Source organism: Marmota marmota, unplaced genomic scaffold, assembly GCF_001458135.2.
Source record: "Marmota marmota marmota unplaced genomic scaffold, marMar, whole genome shotgun sequence".
NCBI classification, from domain to species: domain Eukaryota; kingdom Metazoa; phylum Chordata; class Mammalia; order Rodentia; family Sciuridae; genus Marmota; species Marmota marmota.
Genome location: NW_025999928.1, coordinates 1788798 through 1808240, shown reverse-complemented (window position 1 = coordinate 1808240; position 19443 = coordinate 1788798). Strand labels below are relative to the sequence as shown.

At 39.0% G+C, this 19443-nt stretch overlaps 1 protein-coding gene across 4 annotated transcripts in view; it reads right to left on the bottom strand.

Moving 5' to 3' along the window:
• Positions 1-9250: 9250 nt before the first annotated feature.
• Positions 9251-19443, bottom strand: part of Ntrk2 (neurotrophic receptor tyrosine kinase 2) — a 369930-nt gene continuing 359737 nt past the window's right edge. For all 4 annotated transcript variants that reach the window (XM_048800437.1, XM_015506092.2, XM_048800436.1 and 1 more), the window contains 2 exons: positions 16355-16513; positions 9251-14979 (listed from right to left, as the gene is read on the bottom strand). In XM_048800437.1, coding sequence (XP_048656394.1) covers positions 14794-14979; positions 16355-16513 — 345 coding nt within the window. In that variant the 3' untranslated portion in view covers positions 9251-14793. The remainder of the gene's footprint in view (positions 14980-16354; positions 16514-19443) is intronic.

The window sequence follows — 19443 nt, the reverse complement described above, 5'->3', positions numbered from 1 at the left end:
TTTTGTACACTCCCAGGAGATCTGAGCCCATGGGCAGTAGTTCCAAGTAGGCAGATGTTGGTCCAGCACCAGAAAATACTTGCTAAGGCTACTTTGTGAAATGCAAATGCACTGGGAGTGAGGATAGGGGAGGTGCTCAAATCAATTTCCCCTTATTGGGGCTGGACCCCCAGGAAGGATCCACAGGATTGTTTTCCCTTGCCCTTACAACCTTACAAACCTCTGATTGTAATAGGAGATCCCAGGGAGCCATTCTAAAACATTTCTCCCCTCTACCTCATATCTCTCACATCTCATGCATTTATTAAGCCCCAAACCAGAAAGGTCACTATTTGTGCCCCCCAAAAGTTAAGTCCCCAAACAAAATAAACATTAAATAACTCTGCAAAGTGCCTTTTGAAAGTCCCCTATTAAAAAAAAAAATCCCTTCTTCAAGCCGAGTTGAACAAAGTAGCCATCATCTCAAGGATGCCACAGGATTATTTTATTCTTTTTCATTTGGCCATAATTGTTTCATTTCCATTTATTATGAAGTGAGGTTACTCTCCAAGGAACTCTAATCTCTTAATTCTAAAGATAATGGATTCTTTTTGAAGGGGAAATTTTAGAGGTAACTCAATTGTTCACTTGAAAATAAAACATACCATTTTAATTCTTGGTGATCTTGTTTCTTCTGGAGGTTTTTCTGGGATTCCCAAACCAAGGCAGAGAGAAAAATGGCTTTCTTTCTTTATTTTTTTATTTTGTGGTTTCTGAGCATGAATTAGTTCTGGGACGGGAAAAAAATTAAACAAACCAAACCAAAAAATAAATAAATAAAATAACCCTTTTTTATATAGTTTATAAGTAAGGCATGTAAGGTTTAAGAGAATTAGATTGAACTTGCCTAAGGCTACATGCCCTGTTTCTAAGCATATTAAAAACATCAGGCCACTATAACTACTTTCCTAGCTTCCTGATCTTATATTCTATCCATACATTTGCTAATTCAAAAATGCTGAGCATCATCCTATGTGTCAGGAGCCATGCTAGACACTGAACTAAAGACACTAAAATATCTGCCTGCATAAAGTTTATGTTCCAGTTGTAGGAAATGGCCAATAAAAAATTAATAAGTAAAAAATACAATATTGTCATGCAAGCAAGGGCACACATGTAGACAGCACATACAACAGACTGGCTAGACTGGCCATACAGTAGCTTGATTTGAAAGAAGACAGAATCAGAGACTGGTGCATGTTCCCTGTAGATAGTCAGCCATGTTATAGGACTGAATTTGGATTCCTGAAGAGGGACATTGACCTTAGGGCTGTGAAACTGTTAAATTGAGTGGTTAAGTTGAACCCCTCCTCTGCACTGATTAGGAGAGGGAATTTAAGAGCAATATGGCATAAATTCAATTCCAGTTATATCCTGCCAGCTCAGTCTTCATGATCATAAGTTGGGTCCAAGTCTTGCATAATATAGCAAGCAAGGGCAGGATGAGTCTCATCAGAATTTATGGCTGGAGAACCACCAAGTGTTCTTCTAGCACAGTTGAAAACTGGAGCTCCCACTTTTTATGTGATCAAGATCAATTGATTGATTTTCTTAAGCACTGAGCCACAGCTGGTTTCCATGGAGTTCTGCAGGAAACTTATCTTCTAAGAGAACATGAGGTTCGCTACCCAACTCCTCAGATACTGATAACTGGCTTTTCAAATCTATTTAGTATTTTTCTAGCATTCTGGAGCTAACGTGGTAGGCCCTTATCTGTCTGGCCCATTTTATGCTAAAATCCTAGGTCCAGAACAATGTGTTCCTACTGAAGAGGCTGGAATTCTGGGGCTAAGCCTTGCCATCCTGCCGCACAATATTTATCTACTCTAGCTGCACCTTGAAAATACCTAAAAATATTGCAAAAACATACCTATATCTTGATACACCCCAGAATTATAGAAACAAACTTCTAAGATAAAGCTTTGCCTTTTGTATCTTTCAAAGTTTCCTGAGTGATTATGATCCACGTTGAAAGCTGAGAAGGACTTTTCTGATATTCATCTTGCCAGAAAAATGAGACTATGTAAAGGGAATACTCATTTCAAATTAAAGAAGAAAGCTTTGAGATGTCCAGGGACAATGGAAGACTGAGTAGATATGCTAAGCTGCCCATCTTGTCCTGAAGACATACATGTGCTTGATATAAGATACAATAAAAATTCTCTGTGTTAAATGAAACTGAAAGCCAAATTAAAGTCTTAAGAGGTATATCCCTAAGACTCCCCCAAAATAGGTAGATTTTGTGACTGACGTGATAATACCTAATGGATTAGGTATCAGGACTGGGACTTTTTTTTTTTTTAAAGTACTGGGAATTGAACTTTGAGACACTTAACCACAGCATTTTAAAAAATATTTATTTAGAGACAGGGTCTACACTGAGTTGCTTAGGGCCTCACTAAGGCTCTGAGACTGGCTTTGAACTCAAATCTTCCTGCCTTAGTCTCCCAAGCCACTGGGATTACAGATATATGCCACTGTGCCTGGGATGATGGGATCTTCATGTAAAACCAAGGTGTTCTCTCAGTGAGGAGGGACTATTCCTCCTTCATTTACCTGCTTTGGGAGCGTAGGTAAGAAAGAGAGCTCTCTGGTCTATGGGTGGAAATACGATCACCCTCAAGGTATGAAAAAACCCCAGACTACACCATGTAGGTCCTACCCACAGGACACTCTGTTGAGTGGTTCTGTGCTGATACAATACAAAATTACACCTGGAACAAGTCAGTCTCCATTCCCTAGGAGGGTAAAATGCTAAGCCATCATCTGGAGACAACTGTACAATCCAGGGTATACATAAGACCTCTGAAAAAGAGAATCCTCACTGAAGGTGCACCAACAGAACAGAAACTACAAAACCTGAAAGTTAGACTCATTAGATTTTAGAAACTGAATTCAGGGCTGTAGTAGTTTCTTATAACAACTGTAATAAATAACCACAATCTGGGATGGGGGTGGGGGCTTAGAAACAATAGAAATATGAAATCAAAGTGTTGGTAGGACCATACTCCCCCTGACCCTCTAGGGGATAGTTCATTCCTTGACTCTTATAGCTTCTACCAGCTCCAGGTATTCCTAGCCTTGTGGTCATATCACTCCAGTCTCTGCATGAATTTTCATGTTGCTTTCTCTACATATCTCAAAACTCCTTCTGTATTTATCTTATTAAAAAACTTGTGATTGCATTTAGGGTCTACCTTGATAATTCAGGATAAATTTCCTCAAGTTACTTACTTTATTCACTTCTTCTCTCATATGTGGCAATACTGTGGTAAAAAGAAAATACTCCTACCTAGGAGGAATGAGTATGTGAAATCTTTTGGGGGCCACCACTAAGTCCATTACAATACCTAATTGGTGAGGAAGAGCAATCTGATGGATGCTCTAAACTAAATGTGTTTAAAATATTCAAAGAGATATAAGTAGGATACAAACCCACAGGAGATTATGGAGAGACAAAGACTAAGACATTATGAAAAAGGACTGAGCAATTTTGAAGAAGAACCCAATGGCAATCCCAGAGAGTAAGTGCAATAAACAGTAAACTCAATGGATGAAGCAGCAGAACAGACAGCTCAAGAAAGGAGAGGAAGCCCTCCCTGAAGGAATATCCCTTAATTCTGCAGAGACAAATAACAAGAGAGGACCCTGGAAGAGCAGAATGAGAAGCACCTTCATAAGTTCACTCCAAGTTCCAAAGAGGAAAAAAATAGAATGGCTTGAGCAATATAGCCAAAAGTCAGGATGTAATTTGAATTATTGTTCAAACATATTTTCAGGAATGAGAATCAGTCTTTTGTTCTTTACAGCTTGTAGCTTGTTTACTGATTTGCCTCCCAGTCTCTCCTCCCTTCCATCTTCTGGTCCTTGTAATTAAATTTAGGACATCTCAGAATTTCTCTCCTGTCAAGAAGTATATAAAAATGTATCTACACTGAATAATGTGAAAGACAAAGAGAAAATTTTAAACTCGACTAGAAGAAAATGACAGATGATCTAAAGAAGAATGAAAATCATATTGACAGAAGCTCTTTCCTAACCAACACAAGGTGCTAAACAATGTAAATAATAATTTCTAAAGGCTGGAGGAAAATGACTGCCAACCTAGAATTCTGTTCTCAGCTACACTGTGATTCAAAAGTATGAGAAAAGTAAGGATCTTTGCATGTAAAGAAAAAGTAAAGAGTTTTGTATTCACAAACACTTACTGAAAGATTTTTAAGGGAAAGAACTGGTACTAGAAAAAGAGTAACAGAGAAGAATAATTGGTCATAGGGCTATAAGAAAATGATATTAGTAAATCTGAAAGCTGAAAAAAAGACAAGTCAGTTGAAAAATTGGGATAAGAACATTTTTGGAAGAGGAAACAATCAGCAAAACCTTGAGGGATGATAGGTATTGAAGAACAGATGGGAGAAGGCAAATATGGCCTGAGAAGAGGTTTCAAAAGTTTTGAAGAGTGATATCTTTTGTGGCCTTAGATCATGACAGAGAAATTTAATTTTAATATCAATGAAGCAGGAAATCATACTTAAAGGGGAAAAATGGGAATAACAGAACTCAAAATACATTTTAAAAACTTCTAGAAAAACAGGGAAAAAAAGGAAAATTTCTAGGTCTAGTCAAAGGTCTAATATTTAAATAACAGGGTTTCCAGAAAGAAAGAAAAAAGGAGGAGGAGGAAGAGGAAAAATAAACAAAACAATTCAAAACCTTCCTCAGAAATGAAGTATAATCCTAACCAGAACACTTCATAAAATTTTATAATATTAAGGATGAAGAGAAGATCCCAGACTTCCAAAAGGAAGAAAAATTATCACATAAAAAAAATCAAGACTCAGGGCTGGAGTTGTAGCTCAGTGGTAGAGCATTTGTCTTGCAAGTGTGAGGCACTGGGTTTGATTCCAGCACCACATTAAAAAACAAACAAACAAACAAAAAACAAATAAAGGCATTGCGTCCATATACAACTAAAAAAATTTTTTTTAAGTCAAGAATCAAGAGACTTTGAACATCTCAGCAACTGTGCCAAATTAGAAGACGGGTCTCCAAAGTTTGAAGGAAATTTCCAACCTAATATTCTATATTCAGATAAATTATTGTCAATTAAGTCGACAGTGCAATAAAAGCATGTTTAGACAAGAACAATTTCCAAAATTTTATACCTTGTGTACCTTTCATTAGAAAACTATCAAAAGATGTGTTCCACCAAGTCAAGAAAGAGGGGTCATTGGATTCAGAAAGGCATAAAGAAGGAGTATAATGCAGGAGAGAGAAAAAGGCACCTCCAGGTCTTGAGAAAAAGATCCCAGATGGTAGCTGTGCACCAGCTTTAGTGACGACCTGTGGAGATTGGATCAGTTGAGAAGACTATAGGAGACACTGCTCAGGTAGATAAAATATATAAAATATATGATGAATTTGAATGTTTTGAAAGTAGCTTTAGACAAGTAGCTAAGAATATGGTTTTGAATTAACGGTAATTAGAAACCTAAGAAATCAAACAAGCAAACAAACAAATAAAAAACAATTATTAATTTCCAAGAAAACAAAATATTATGAAGGAAGGGAAAATAACCATGGTTTACTGTATGCCTCAGATCAAATAGCATGTTCATTTTTAGAATTATATAAATGCTGACTAATGATCTAATGTTTCTTCTAGGGGATGATTGAATTAAGAGAAAGGCAAAGGCTGAGAACAGAGATTTCCTCAAGTCTAGGAATATATTGGTGGCTGTGGATTTCTGAAGCAAAAGAGACCTGTTGGCCCTTCCTTCCAACTGCGGTGGGAAGTGGTGGAGTTTGGGAAGATGGCTGTGGTGTGTCAGGGGATATTCTGTCCTAGGCATGGAGCTCTCCATGGAGGCACTAGAGCCACTGGATCATGAGAAAGTAATATAAAGCCACTTGTCATATTTCCTAGGTTCCAGTGAGCCTTGAGATCCATGGGTTACCCTAGGATAGAGAGGTACCCCAAGTGAAGGTAACTCAAGATTGGTTTTGTTCCTCCAGAATGTAGGCTAGAGTCAGCTACAGCTAAAGGAAGGAAAATAAAGACAGTAATATTTTGCACACTTGGGTTGGTAGCTACAAATCTGTATCAACAATAGAAGAGTGTAGTTGTCCTTCTGAAAGTTGTTTCATAGTCTGTTTGGCCATTGACTTTAAATTCAGCATTTACCATGCAATATGTGTTTACAAGTTTAGTTTAGCCTATACCCTAGAGGTGATCAACATAACTAGGACCCATGTGAGAAGTGACTTTACTGGTTAATTGGTACCTAAAATTTTGTTATCAATATCAAAGGCTTCTTAATCTGCATAAAAGATACTAAGTTGTTTACCTATTTTTCTGTAATGATTGATTCTGAAGATTTAGTATTAGAAATATTGTGTAGGTCACCACCATTCCTACCTTAAGGGGGCAGAAGAATGTGGCAGATTAGGAGTGCAGATTTGGTGACCAGATGTCTCTGGGTCCTCTGTTGTCCCCCACTGTCACCTGGTCTGAACAGAGGCTGGGCTGGGCAGGTCCTGGTTTTAGCATATCATTACATCTGCTTTTGAGTGTGAGTTAGGCAAAAGGTCAGGAAAAGAAAGTTCCTGGTAATCTTGATAGTATAAATCATTGCTGGCTTGGAAGACTTTTGTTTAAATCTTGTTTTCACCGAAAAACACTGACTGTTTTACAGTACCTTGCCTGATGGCAGATTTGGAACGAGACCTTTAGATCTCATGTAATTCTAATCATGGAAGGCTACCAAAGAACATGACATTAGGCAAGTGGCCAACTATGCAGAAATCTTACTACAGGAGAGCTGTTCCTAAACCCCGGTTCTAACACTGCCCTTTTTCTAGCCCCAGAATACCATTGCTAAGCAGCCTTATCCATATGCAGGCTCCTCCTCCACGAGAATGATGAATAAAGAGGAGTGGAATTGGAACAGGACCCTAGGAAAGCACAAATAAGAACTTGCCGGAAGCTCTGACTTGATTTGGACTTCAGCTTGGTGGCCAAACTTTTGCTGTGTCACTAATGGCTAAAGTCCTGCCTCACACCCCAAGTTCAATTTCTCATGGACTGTCTAGTGTCCTTGAACCTTGAATGTTGGCTGTAGTTCCTACTGAAAATCTCATTCCCAGGCCATTGAATTGCTTCCTGCCTGTCTGTAGGGACTTGGAGATCAGATTCTAAACAGGGTCACATGGCCAGCCAAGCCCCTAATTGGAGCACTCCCTTATGCAGTCAGGTACCTGCATTTCTGCCAGCTGCCTGGAGCTAGGCCCCTGTGTTCTTCAATCTCACAGGGTTTGAGGATTGAATGAATTAATGCATAATTTTACTTATGTAACTAGAACTTTTAGGTGGCTGTACCTAGTGGAAAGAAATTAGGTCTCTGGGGATTGTGCCTTTATAGAAGATATTGGAATGCCAGTCCCTTCTTGTCCCTCTTTTTTCTTTCAAGCTGCCATGAGGTAAACCATTACATGCTTCTACCATAGGGTACTGTGCCACCCCAGTCCCAAAGAAACAGAGCTAAGAGACTATGGACTAAATCTCTGAAACTATGAGCTAAAATAAAACTCCCCTCCGTGTAAGTTGATTATCTCAGGCATTTTGTCAGAGTGATGGAAATCTGACAAACACATCCTAGATTGCCTGGGTAAGCCTTAAATGCAATCACATATTTATGCAAAAGACTCCGGAGGATAAGATATATGAAGAAAAAGAGGAGACTTCGTGTGACCATGGAGGCAGAGATTGGTCTGATGTGGCCAGAAGCCAAGGAACATCTGGAGCCACCAAAGGATGGAACAAGTAAGGAACAGATTCTCCAATGGAACCTTCAGAGGTAGTTCAGCCCTGCCAGCACCTCAATTCAGAGTTCTGGCCTCCAGAACTTTGAGAGATTAAATTTCTGTTGTCTTAAGTAACCTAGCTTGTGGTATTTTGTTATAATAGCCAACAGAAACTAATATACATGGCATAGAGTAAGCATTGTTTTATTAGGTGATTCATTCTAAAAATGTGTATGTCTATTTAAATGAGACTGTTAATAACCATACTTCAGAAGTATTGTTCTCATTCAAGAAATCAGGCATCATTCTGGGTGCACAAAAGGAGTGTTTGGGAGAGGGAAAACTGGATAGGCTATAGAGAGAATCAGTGAGGAGTCTGAAGCATTTGATTTCCACAGGTAACATTGCAATTATACTAATATTAAAAAATATATAAAATGCAACATGGTAAAAAGAACTTTAGTAGTCCAAATTGGTTTATTACTAACCAAGGCATTAGTGGTTACATGTCTCTCCTTCAATCCAGTTTCTTTAAATGGGTAAACACTTTGATCACACAGGGATATATGATCCTATTTGGAATTTTAGACAAGTTGTTGACCCCTATATAGCTTGGAATTCCCCCAGTTATTTCTGAGTTTTGATCTGGTCATATTTTTTCAACTCAAGGAAAATATAACTATCCCACTGGGAGGATGTATTCAAGAGCAATGCCTGAGATTTTGTGTTTTGGACAGTCTGCAGCCCAACCTGAGGTTCCTGAAGTCTATGCCAAGAGTCCTGTCGAGATGCTGCTGTACCTCAGAAGGCTGTGGAGAAGAGGCCAGACACTAGGAAATGTGGCTGTCAAACACTGAGAAACAAAAGTGTGGTCAGTTACTTTTACTCCTGGCTCCTTCAGATCCTCAAAACTGCCCCAACCCTAGGGTATCATAATGTACATCTCTCTTGGGAGGTTTCTTAGATTCTGATCTTGTAGAAACCATGATGATTCTTTCTTCTTGCTCTCTACTATCCAACATGATAATCACTAGCCACATGTGACTATTTATATGTCAATTAAAGTTCGGTTCTTTAGCTACACTGGACATATTCCAAATACCCATGAGCCATTGGCTAAAGACTACCATATTGGACAATGGATATAGAATATTTATATCATTCCAAGAATTAAAGTAATGAGCAATGACATTCTAGCTATCCAGAATGTAAGTTGAAAGTGTCACATCTGTGGAGAGATCAGCTAGGGAACTTGTACCTAAGGGCACTTACTCTCATGATTTTCAACCAATGAACACTGTAGGCCACTGTGGTGACTGTCTAAAGACACATACATATTTTAAAAAAGCATAACGTACTTTGTGGAAATTCTATGCATTTTTAAAAAGTAATCATGTCACTTTTAGTCTCTCTTTTGGAGGATGTTATTTATTGTAAGACATCATTTTTTATTAAATACACTGTAATACAAGAGACTTTCCATGTCAGGTTGAGAGAAGCTGGTCACATGATTTACAAACAAAACTTTTTTTTTTTTAAACACTGTATTCAGGTGTCACTTTGAAATCAGCCAAGATGCAGTGGGTTTTAATAAAGCAATGGACCTCAAAACAGATTGCAAAACAAGAACCAGTAACTATTGGCACAGAGACATCACATTTAAAGGAAATAAACCAAATGAAAAGAGAGTTCCAAATACCAGGTCACCATTAAAGGGGAAATATATCTGCAGAGAGATATTGAAATGAGTGTGTCTATGGCCCGAATATATACAAACATCTCTCCAGATACAGAAGCGAATGCAGAGCGTCCACATCTCTAGGCAGATTTGTAAGTCATAGTAATGATCAAGGAATGCAGGGAGCAATATTTCACCATAATTTGGTTATTTGTCGAGGGATTACATATTTAAGATCCACATTTAATTCAAAGACCTTGTATTTAAAACATTTCCAGCAGTTTTATACATTTTTAAAGCAATAGTAAGATATACAAGCTGCAAGATGTAGGCCTTTACGCTGTATTTCATTTTCTCCGTTTCCCCGCCATTCAAACACATGGCCACTGGCAGCTTTTATTATCCTTACTCTAATATGTTGAACGTTCAGCCAACCTTCACTCAAGATCATATTTATTAATGCACAGACCAAAGAAATAAAATAAACAAAGACCTGGCCTAGAACGCATAGACTCAAAAATGACATTCCCATCTTTTCCCATTTGGTCTCCTGAGACATATGTTAAGATGGCAAAATAGTTGCTTGGTTGTTGTGAGATTCACAGTGTTTTACCTTTGCTTCTGTTTGTGATGAATGGAGCAAAACTATATAAATAAATAAATAAATAAATAAATAAATAAATAAATACATAAATAAATAAAAGCCAAAGGAAAAGAAGGGGGGATGCAGAAATTAAGGATATTCAAGAACCTTTGCCTCAAGCAGCAGTGATTCATTCCAGCCCTGATAACAACAAAATATCCCTTCCTGCGCTGTCATTTTAAGCTATGAATTCTTCTCACTCCCAGTTCCTTAGAATAACATTGAAATTCATGTACTAGCTATCACAACCTGAGTCTCTACATTCCATAATACATTGTGAAGAAACGGGCTTTAATTGCTCACTTAGACATTTGGGGAGTTGGGTCACTAGCCATTCCTCTTAGGAGACTTCCTGTAATAGTAATATAGGGCCAAACCAAGATTAAGACTGAAAATAAAAGTTCTCAGATAAGGAGGGAAAAATAGGAGAAAAAGAATGGGGGATCAAGATGATCAAGGGTATATGAACGCATAGACAGTCCTTTTTAAAATTAGACACAATGTTATTGGTGTTATAGGCTGTCCAATTTGCAAAAAGAAAGGTTAGGGGGGAAAAAGCCTATTCTTGATCAGGAATCATGTTGCCATGATGCTTTACAAAGGACAGCACTCTCCACGGCTGCTTGGTCCATTTACACTCAGATGTGGGAGTTCCTAAGAGAGTCTTGGATGTCTTGCCATTGGCATTCATGACAGGGGTCTCCCAACATTACACTTTACATCTGGAATGCTTGGACTCTGACATAACTGTGAAAAGGTCACAGTGGGACAAAGTGAGCATAATACAAATGTGCAAAAAGACAAAAAATTTAATTTTCCTTTCCTGGACTTTTATAAAAGGAGATCTGTTTCAATCTGCGTTTTCCTTTAAAAAAGAGCCAGAGAAAGGATTCAATGCAGTGGGATGGCTTTTTTTTCAGTTGTTTTGGGAAGCACATTATCTTAAATATGTCTTCCACCCATGCGGTACTGCACAAAGTTTAGAAGTGCGATGTAGTCCCACCCACATGGAGAATGGAAGCATTAACTGCAACATGACATTAAAAAGTTTTGGTTATTTAGCAGATTTTAAGCAAATTATTCATACTGCACCCTACTATAGTTATCTCTATTATGATGTGCCTATATATTTATACATAAACACACAAACACACTATGTATGTGCATTTGTATATGTATAAATCCAGTATTTATAACGCATATATAAATACATGAAAATATCACAGGTAGTGCTGATGTGAACACATGTATAATATGAATTCGGATATAATTCTTGATAGCATAGTTCAAAGTGTTTTCTAAATAAGCCTGATTATGACATTGGTTCAGTGTACAAAGATTAAGCTGAAGCTAAGAGCATGATCATACATCACAATGTCTCAGATGTTTGCCATCTCTTGTATGAACAAAATTCGTAACTTCATATCCTGATTCATGAATTAGTTAGCGTGCTTTCTTTTCTGAACTGTTTGTTGGTATATTAGTATTTCTAGTGGACAGAATCATGGACTTATAAAGTCAGAGTAGTTGGATGAAGGCCTGTTGGTGCCACAAGCTAGACAGGAGACCTCAGTATGCCTCTGAGCTTCTCTGAGTCTCAATTTCCTCACCTACATAAAAAACAGGAATAATTTGCAAACACATACAAAAAGTGTTTGGAAAACTAACACACTTTGTAAGTGGAAATGACTGTCAGACTTGGTTTGAGTTAAAGAATTAGGTTTGTCACCGCTATAATTATAGTTTTTAACATATCTGATGGTAGGCCATATTTGGTGACCAGTACATTTCAGAATCAGGATGCTGCTTTTCTAAAAATTTGAAGACCATAAGAAAGTGTGTTATAGAGGAATAATGATGAATACTTTAAGATATTCTGTAGCTCATCAACTATTTTTAAAACAATCTGATGTTCTTTCAATGTGAGACATCTCTGAAATAAGCACATACTCTTGAGACAACAGAGGAAATAATAATAACAAGCAGTATAAATAACTATAAAACTTCATACTTGCATAGAACCTTTTGTTTCAAGACCTTGAGGGACTTGTCAGAAGGTGTGAAGATTTTTTTTTTTTGCTTTTATTCCTTCATAAGAAAACACAAAAAATTGAATGGAATGTTTCCATCTTTTCATCTGTTTTAAACAAATCTTAGCTATAAAACTACACAGCCCTCCTTGAATTTGATCTCTTAAAGTACTATCTCCATTGCTCTCTGTTAAAATAAAATAAATAATTTGCAGATTTTTCTCTCAGAGCAGCTGGCCAGACACACAGAGTGACAAACCTTTGTAGGTTTTCAGGTCATTGCTGATGGAATCTAGAAGAGTTTGTACAAATCTGCCCCTTCCTTACTGCTTCACAGAGTTCCACAGTATTTTAACAGTACCACAGGCCCTTGACATGATATATACACACATGTATATATCATGGAGATATGGCTTTCATTATATTAATTTTGTATTCTGGAGGGGTTTGTTTTCACTAACAAAGAGAACAAACAACTCAACTCCCATATTTCATAGGCCAGCACAGAACCCAAAGGGCTGAAAGGCTCATCTTGTTCAACCCCCTCACTTGACCACAGATGCTACTGGATTTCCTTTTGTTCTCTGATAATTTACACTTTTGAAGTTTTTGAGCACTGGCTTTCAAAGCCTATAATGGAAAACAAGGTGCTCTAGTAATTAACGGGCACAAGTGAAACCTAAACAGAGCTCTTGCACCTTCAGAAACAACAACTAAATAAAACAACCTAAAATGAATTAAAATCACTCCCTTTCAATCTGGCTCGTGATATAAAGATGTCAAGTTTAGCAAAATTCCCCTCACAGAGGGTAGCAAGTTTTCTTGAGGAACAGAAATAATTTTCTCCCTTGGTATAACTGACTATCCAAATAACTGTAAATTTCTATTTAAATTTACACTCTCTTTGCAAAACCAATAACTGTGCCCAGAAGCATACCTCCAATGCTCCGTCTGGGCGCAGCCTCCCATTGGCATTCTGTGCCAAATGTTTTAATTTTACATTTTTTTTAATGGAGTGAAGAAAACAAAACAGCATACTGACAATGGAATACATTTGGAATGAAACCACTCTCCCAACCAGAGCCCAGAGCAAGAGACATTGCCTGTGTACACTGAACATGAATCTGTGTGATGTCCCCAGGTGAGGTTTCCTTTCCCTCCAGGATGGATTCTGCCCATCCCACAATCCCGTGGGTTCAACGTGGATGAAGATATCCAGGCTTCAGGGTCCATATTGGGTAAAACCCATTACCACCAGCCATACAGCACAGAGACATTTATTCTCAGCTAATGAACTCCATTAGCTTCCCTTAATTGATATGATATACCTTTTACGGATCTGCTCTACCTACCAGGGGCACGATGTCTGGAGCGGTAGTTTCTGCACACAAGGTATTAATCGACGAAGACCATGCACAATTTTGCTTGCACAGTTAAAAGGACAGGTGGGAGTGAAGGGCGGGGTCAGAGGGAGGTGCTATCTGAAAAGTTCAATATAAGAGAAACTTGCCTCCAAATTGAGAGCTTGTCCTATCTTTTCCGAGTCCTTGGATTTCCCACCTGACCCTGAAATGATCTCTGGACAAGAATCCACCTCTTTTAAACTGAATTTGACAAAGGCTCAGTGGATAACACTTGAGAAACACACCAGTGCTATCACCGTGACCGAGACAAGACCGTCTGAGTGTATGATGTGCCACCTTGTGTACTATAGTAGCCATCTTTTCTCTCTACCACACACTAGTGTTTCTGGTGATGGGAAAAGACTAGTCCATGGCACAGAGTTCAACAGTCTTTTTTACTCCTCAAAAAGGTCCTCAGGGGAAGGTGCCGAAAACATTATTCCCAGCTGACAGTTGCTGGGGTTTTCCTAAGTAGGAACTGATGCCAGCTGATCCCAATGGTTGTCTTTGTTTCTCCCATACTGTGGTTTATAATAATAAATCTTCTCTCTCTCTCTCTGGTTTTAATCTCCCATAGATAAAGTTTTCCCAGATTGAACACAAGTTTTCCTCTTCATACTCAGGCTTAAACCATCCAAAAACAATAAGAAGAGTAATAATAATAAATAAATAGAAGTGAATCCATAGAAACTCTCGATGTCTGTACAGCAGAAGTGACAAAGTTTAAGTCAGATATTTGTTTTCCCTTTTTTCATCCACATCAAAGGCAGGAATTCAACAAGGCATTGTTAGTTGTGGTGGGCAAACTGGAGTGTCTGCTGATATAACAAATTAGGTTTGTTAAGGCCTTTGTCTATGCAGAGTTAATAGTAATGCAGAAGCCAGATTTGATTAAAAAGAGAAGGTAAGATTGTGAAGCAGGGAAGACAAAAAAAAAGCTAGAAAAGGAAAAGGAAAAGAAAGGAACAAATCAAGGGAGATGGAAAGAGAGAAAGAGATAATGCCAAAAAGAAGTCAATACTGTGTCTGTGGATGGAGAAGTACACATCGCTTCCCTCTGAAAGCGTCTCGGAGTCTTGTTAATACTGTCAGAGTGCAGGACAGCAGTGTCATGGCATCCAGCGGCAGTTAGGAGATGTTCATCCTCTCGGCCCGTCTGAGGAGTGCATTGGGAAGGATTGGTCTGGGGAAAGGGCCTTAGCCTAGAATATCCAGGTAGACAGGAGATGCCTTGGCCAAGTTCTGAAGGAGGGTGTGGATGCCCTTGATGTTCTTCCTCATGTGGGGCTCTCGCTGCCAGCACCCCAGCATCAGCTCATACACCTCCTGGGGGCACGTGCGAGGTCGCTGCAGGACTCGGCCCTGAGTGATGCATTCTATCACCTGGATGGAAATCACAGGAAAAAAGCCATGCAGATGAAAGAAATGTCAGTGCCAAGAGGAGCCAAGGGAAGGCTCTTTTTAAAAAATTTTTAAAAGGGTTCACATATAATAAATGTACCTCTATCTGGCATAGAGCATAACTGATACATATCTACAATGTATAGTAATCAAATCAGGTAATTAGCATTCCCATCTTCTTAAACATTGATCGCATCTTTGTATTGGGAACCCTCAAAATACTCTCTTCCAGCTCTTCATAAAATTATATACTTAATATTATTTGCTGAAGATTATTTGACCATTCTCTACTTTTCATTATTATTCCCATTACCCATCTTCTCTCTGTTCTGTCTCCCCTCTATCCTTTCTAACCTCTTGTGAGATATGACTTTTTTTTAAGGAGTCCAGTCATTTTTTTTTTTTCAGAAGGAAGGCAGCAATTAGTACGGGTTGGTTTACATCATGATAAACTAGATTGGTTTATATCCATTTTTCATAAAACTGGTAGAGAAATGATTTATCTAGGAGGAATGCTCCTCAAGAGGGACTCATATAAATCCAAATCACTCTTATGTTAAGGTGCTGAGTGACAGGCTACAGAAATAAGCAGGCATATTGGATAATGGAATTGGCTTAAAAAGACAGACATGGATCTGAGAAAGATGGGAGAAACCTCATAAAGATGCCAACTTCCGTGTATGTGGGTTCCACATCTGTGGATTTAACCACTGCAGACCTAAAATATCTGGAAAAAAATCACATCTGTACTGAACATGCATATGCTTTTTTTCTTGGTATAATTCCCTAAACAATACAGTGTAACAACTCTTTACATTGCATTTGCATTGTATTAGTATTCTAAATAATCTAGAGATAACTTAAAATATATGGTAAGATGTGCATAGGTTATATGCAAATACTATATTCTACATAAGGGATTTGAGAATTCTAAATTTGGGTATTCATGGGAGGTCCTGGAACCAATTCCCCATGGATACCAAGGGATGACGATATTTGCAAAAGAAATCAAATAGGAAAATGAAATGGTTGAGTTTTTCACTAATAGTTAATGTTCTCGTGAAATGTGAAGAAAGGAAATAAATTTGCAACTTCATTGGAGCAAATTATAAATTATAAACAAAAGACCCAAAGTCTCACTGGAATGCTACATCTGCTATTTATTTATTACATGAGCAGCACAAAGTGATTCTTTAGTGCCATCATGGCATTTAGGTACACAGCAGGCTATTTGGGAAGTTCTGCCACTCCTAACCAGCCATGGAAGCCCATGCCCTGATTTCAGCCCAAGAGAAGGCCTCCATCCATCCAGGGGAATTTAGCCTGGGGAGGGGGGCTCTGGTGAGTCACTACACACCTCGTTGTTTGACAGCTGGTACCAGGGTTGTTTGCCGTAGGTGAAGATCTCCCACAACACGACGCCCAGGCTCCAGACATCACTTTCTGTGGTGAATTTCCTGTACATGATGCTCTCTGGAGGCATCCAGCGAATGGGCAGCATCGTGTGGCCACCGACCTGGCAGGAAAGGGACCAACAAAGACCATCAGTCACCCTGGAACCACATGTGGAGAGGAGTTGTGAGGAGACGTTTTTCTTTCCTTACTTGTTCTTATTAACTTTAATTGTTATAAACAGATAAGAGATATACAATTTCCTCAAGCAACAGAGCAAAAGGTGAAGAATGGTCAAAACATTTTTTTTTCAAATTATTTGCAATTATCTTTTTCTCAAAACCAGACAGGAGCAGAGATGATGATTAGGTGGATATTCAGCCTGCAAGAAAAAAAACACATGCACTTTCTGTAAGGGGATAGCTCAATCTTCTAACTAGCAAGATAACTTTGAAGGCTGAGGATATTAGCTAAGTGGTAGAGCATTTGCCTAGCATGCAGAAGGCCCTCATTCAAACCCCATCCTGAAAAAAAGAAAGAAAGAAAGGAAAAACAAACAAGATAACTTTGATCAGGACAAAAAATAAAAGTTCCTGCCTTCCAAATGACCTATCAGTGTCTGTTCTTCCTGGACAAGAACGAGGCTCTCTTCCACTAGAGGTATAACGTTGTGCACAGTGTTGACTAAAACATCCTCATCACAGTCTACTAGTGGCCAAGATGTTTCCCATTTTACACAAGGTGACTGAGGTGCAGGTTGCTTGTTGACAGGGAGACTTTTGGATTTCCCACTTCATGGAAAAAAGTAAAGAATTTCATTTTCAGGCTTGTAGCACATTAGGGTTGTCTGATTTTAAAACCCTGAACTGATTCCTGCACAATAGCCTGTGGCCTGTATGTCTTCTTTCTCACCCTGCACCCACTTCCCAGTATCGCCAGCTTCAGGACAGCTGATAATTGATGGCAGGTGGGGGGAGTTATGCTACAGCAGGAATCAGGCCTCAGTGACAACTCTCAGCCCCCAAGTTTTTAGACTAATGACACATCGAGTTTCTGCCCATTTCTAATTCTCAATATCCATTCATGACCCATTATAAGAAGAAAATAAACAGTGCTTAAAAAATGCGCTTGTACCCCTGCTCAAGGAGCTGAAGTGTCAAAGACATCCAATAAGCTTAGTAATTTCAAATGATGCTCTTAGTATCCAAGAAAGCATGACAGTGTGAAAGGAGGAGTTCCCACCCCATTCTCCATACAATGGGTCCAAATGATAAGGAGAGACATAACCTACTGTCTAGGGTTAAGGTGGCCCATATTTTTCTGTTCAGCTCTTAATAAACCTAAAGCTCACAAAGGCCAAGTTGCCTTCTTATCAGTGTGTTTGCTTTGTTCCTTCTTCCCCTAACAGCAGTGGGATTCAACGTTCAGTGGGCACATGCTTTTTCTGTGGACCCACCTGGCATATCTGCAGGTAGTGACAACAATTCCCCATAGGGCCAGTATTCAAACTGTGACCAGCATGACACAGGCACTGACCAACCACAAACGATGTGGGCAGTGAATATCCTTTCTGTTCATGGCTGTTAACTCTGAGTGCCCAGGACTTTGGCAAAGGGAAGCTGTGCATGTATGTGGAAGATGCCACATTTCCAGATGCTCAGAAGAACTCATGGTACAGGGTAGAATGATCCCACCAGGTCCTGGGCCACCATACAACAGCAGCAAGGAGACGACTGCTCTGTGGCCAATAGGGATGAGCTTCGCCACTCCACAGAGCTGGATACACCATGGTCTACATGTCAGGAAAAGCTGCGTGCTGTGGCACACTTGCATGTCCAGTCTTCTTGCCACTCTCTGAAATCATACCTGGAGAGTGAGCTCTACATAGTTTAAAAAACATCTATCCACTGATCCATCTAATTTCACGACTCCAGGAGAGTGGCATGAGAGAGGCTTGGCAGCTCATTGAAGTTACCCAAGCAGGAAACAGCTGGTTGTGCTATTAGAACCTGGAGTTTCTCTCTGTGATCTCATTTCTCCAACTATAAACCGTGGGTAACAATATATACTTCATCATGTTATCATGAGGTATACATTCAAGCAGACCTTTGTGAAAGTGCTTTATAAATCTTATGCACCAAATGCTTTCAAGGTGTTGGTTCCTTCTCCAGAACCTTTACTTTCTTATTTCTTCAATGGCAGCAGCCATTCTGCAGACAATATGGGGAAGAATCAACACATGTGACTCTCTTGTACTTCTCACTTGGCAGTGACCACGTGGCTTCGTGGATTGTAGCCCCCTGTGTACCAGGTGATTTGCCCTGTATCACTAATAGCCAAAGAAAAACGTTTGTTTCCTCTAAAGGATAGAAAAAAGAAAAAAAAAGACTCACATTTTGATTTACATGTTTTCCCATCTGATCATTTATTTTCTGCTTGTAGTCTCTTTGGGACAGATTTTTCACTTTAATTCTTTCAAGCATCTCTTCTGGGATTTCACACATGCTGTTATAAATAATGCTTTCCTTGTTCTGATGTCAAACGGGTGAGTGGTGGGACAATCTAATAAAAGTTCAGGCAGGGTTCACAAGTTTTCTCAACCCGTTTGGAACATTTTTGAACATTTTCTTTGCAGTTCTTTCCTTAGTATTTTGGAGCATGTCACAAGAGTAGGATCTCCTTTATCCCCCCAAAAAAGTCACCATTGTTATAAATAACAATCACATTCTTGCTGCAGACACTTGACAGCTTGAGCCACACAAAACCATACCCTGTGCTGCAAAACACACAATGAGACATGTGTTTTGTGTTGTACTACTTGGCAACTTGCCCTTGCATCCTTTCTTAAATATTTGTGAGATGGAATGTGATCTCAAGTATGACACTAGGAGTCAGAATTTCTGCCCTTGGCTGTTCAAGATGTGACGGTGCCTCTCAAGCTCTTCTGTGGTCAGTTGAAGTGGGCTGCATGTTAGTCACTGAACTAGCCAGATTAAACTGATGCAAGATGGTAAATCCAGTTGGCTGGAGAATTGATGTAGACTTGCCATTTTA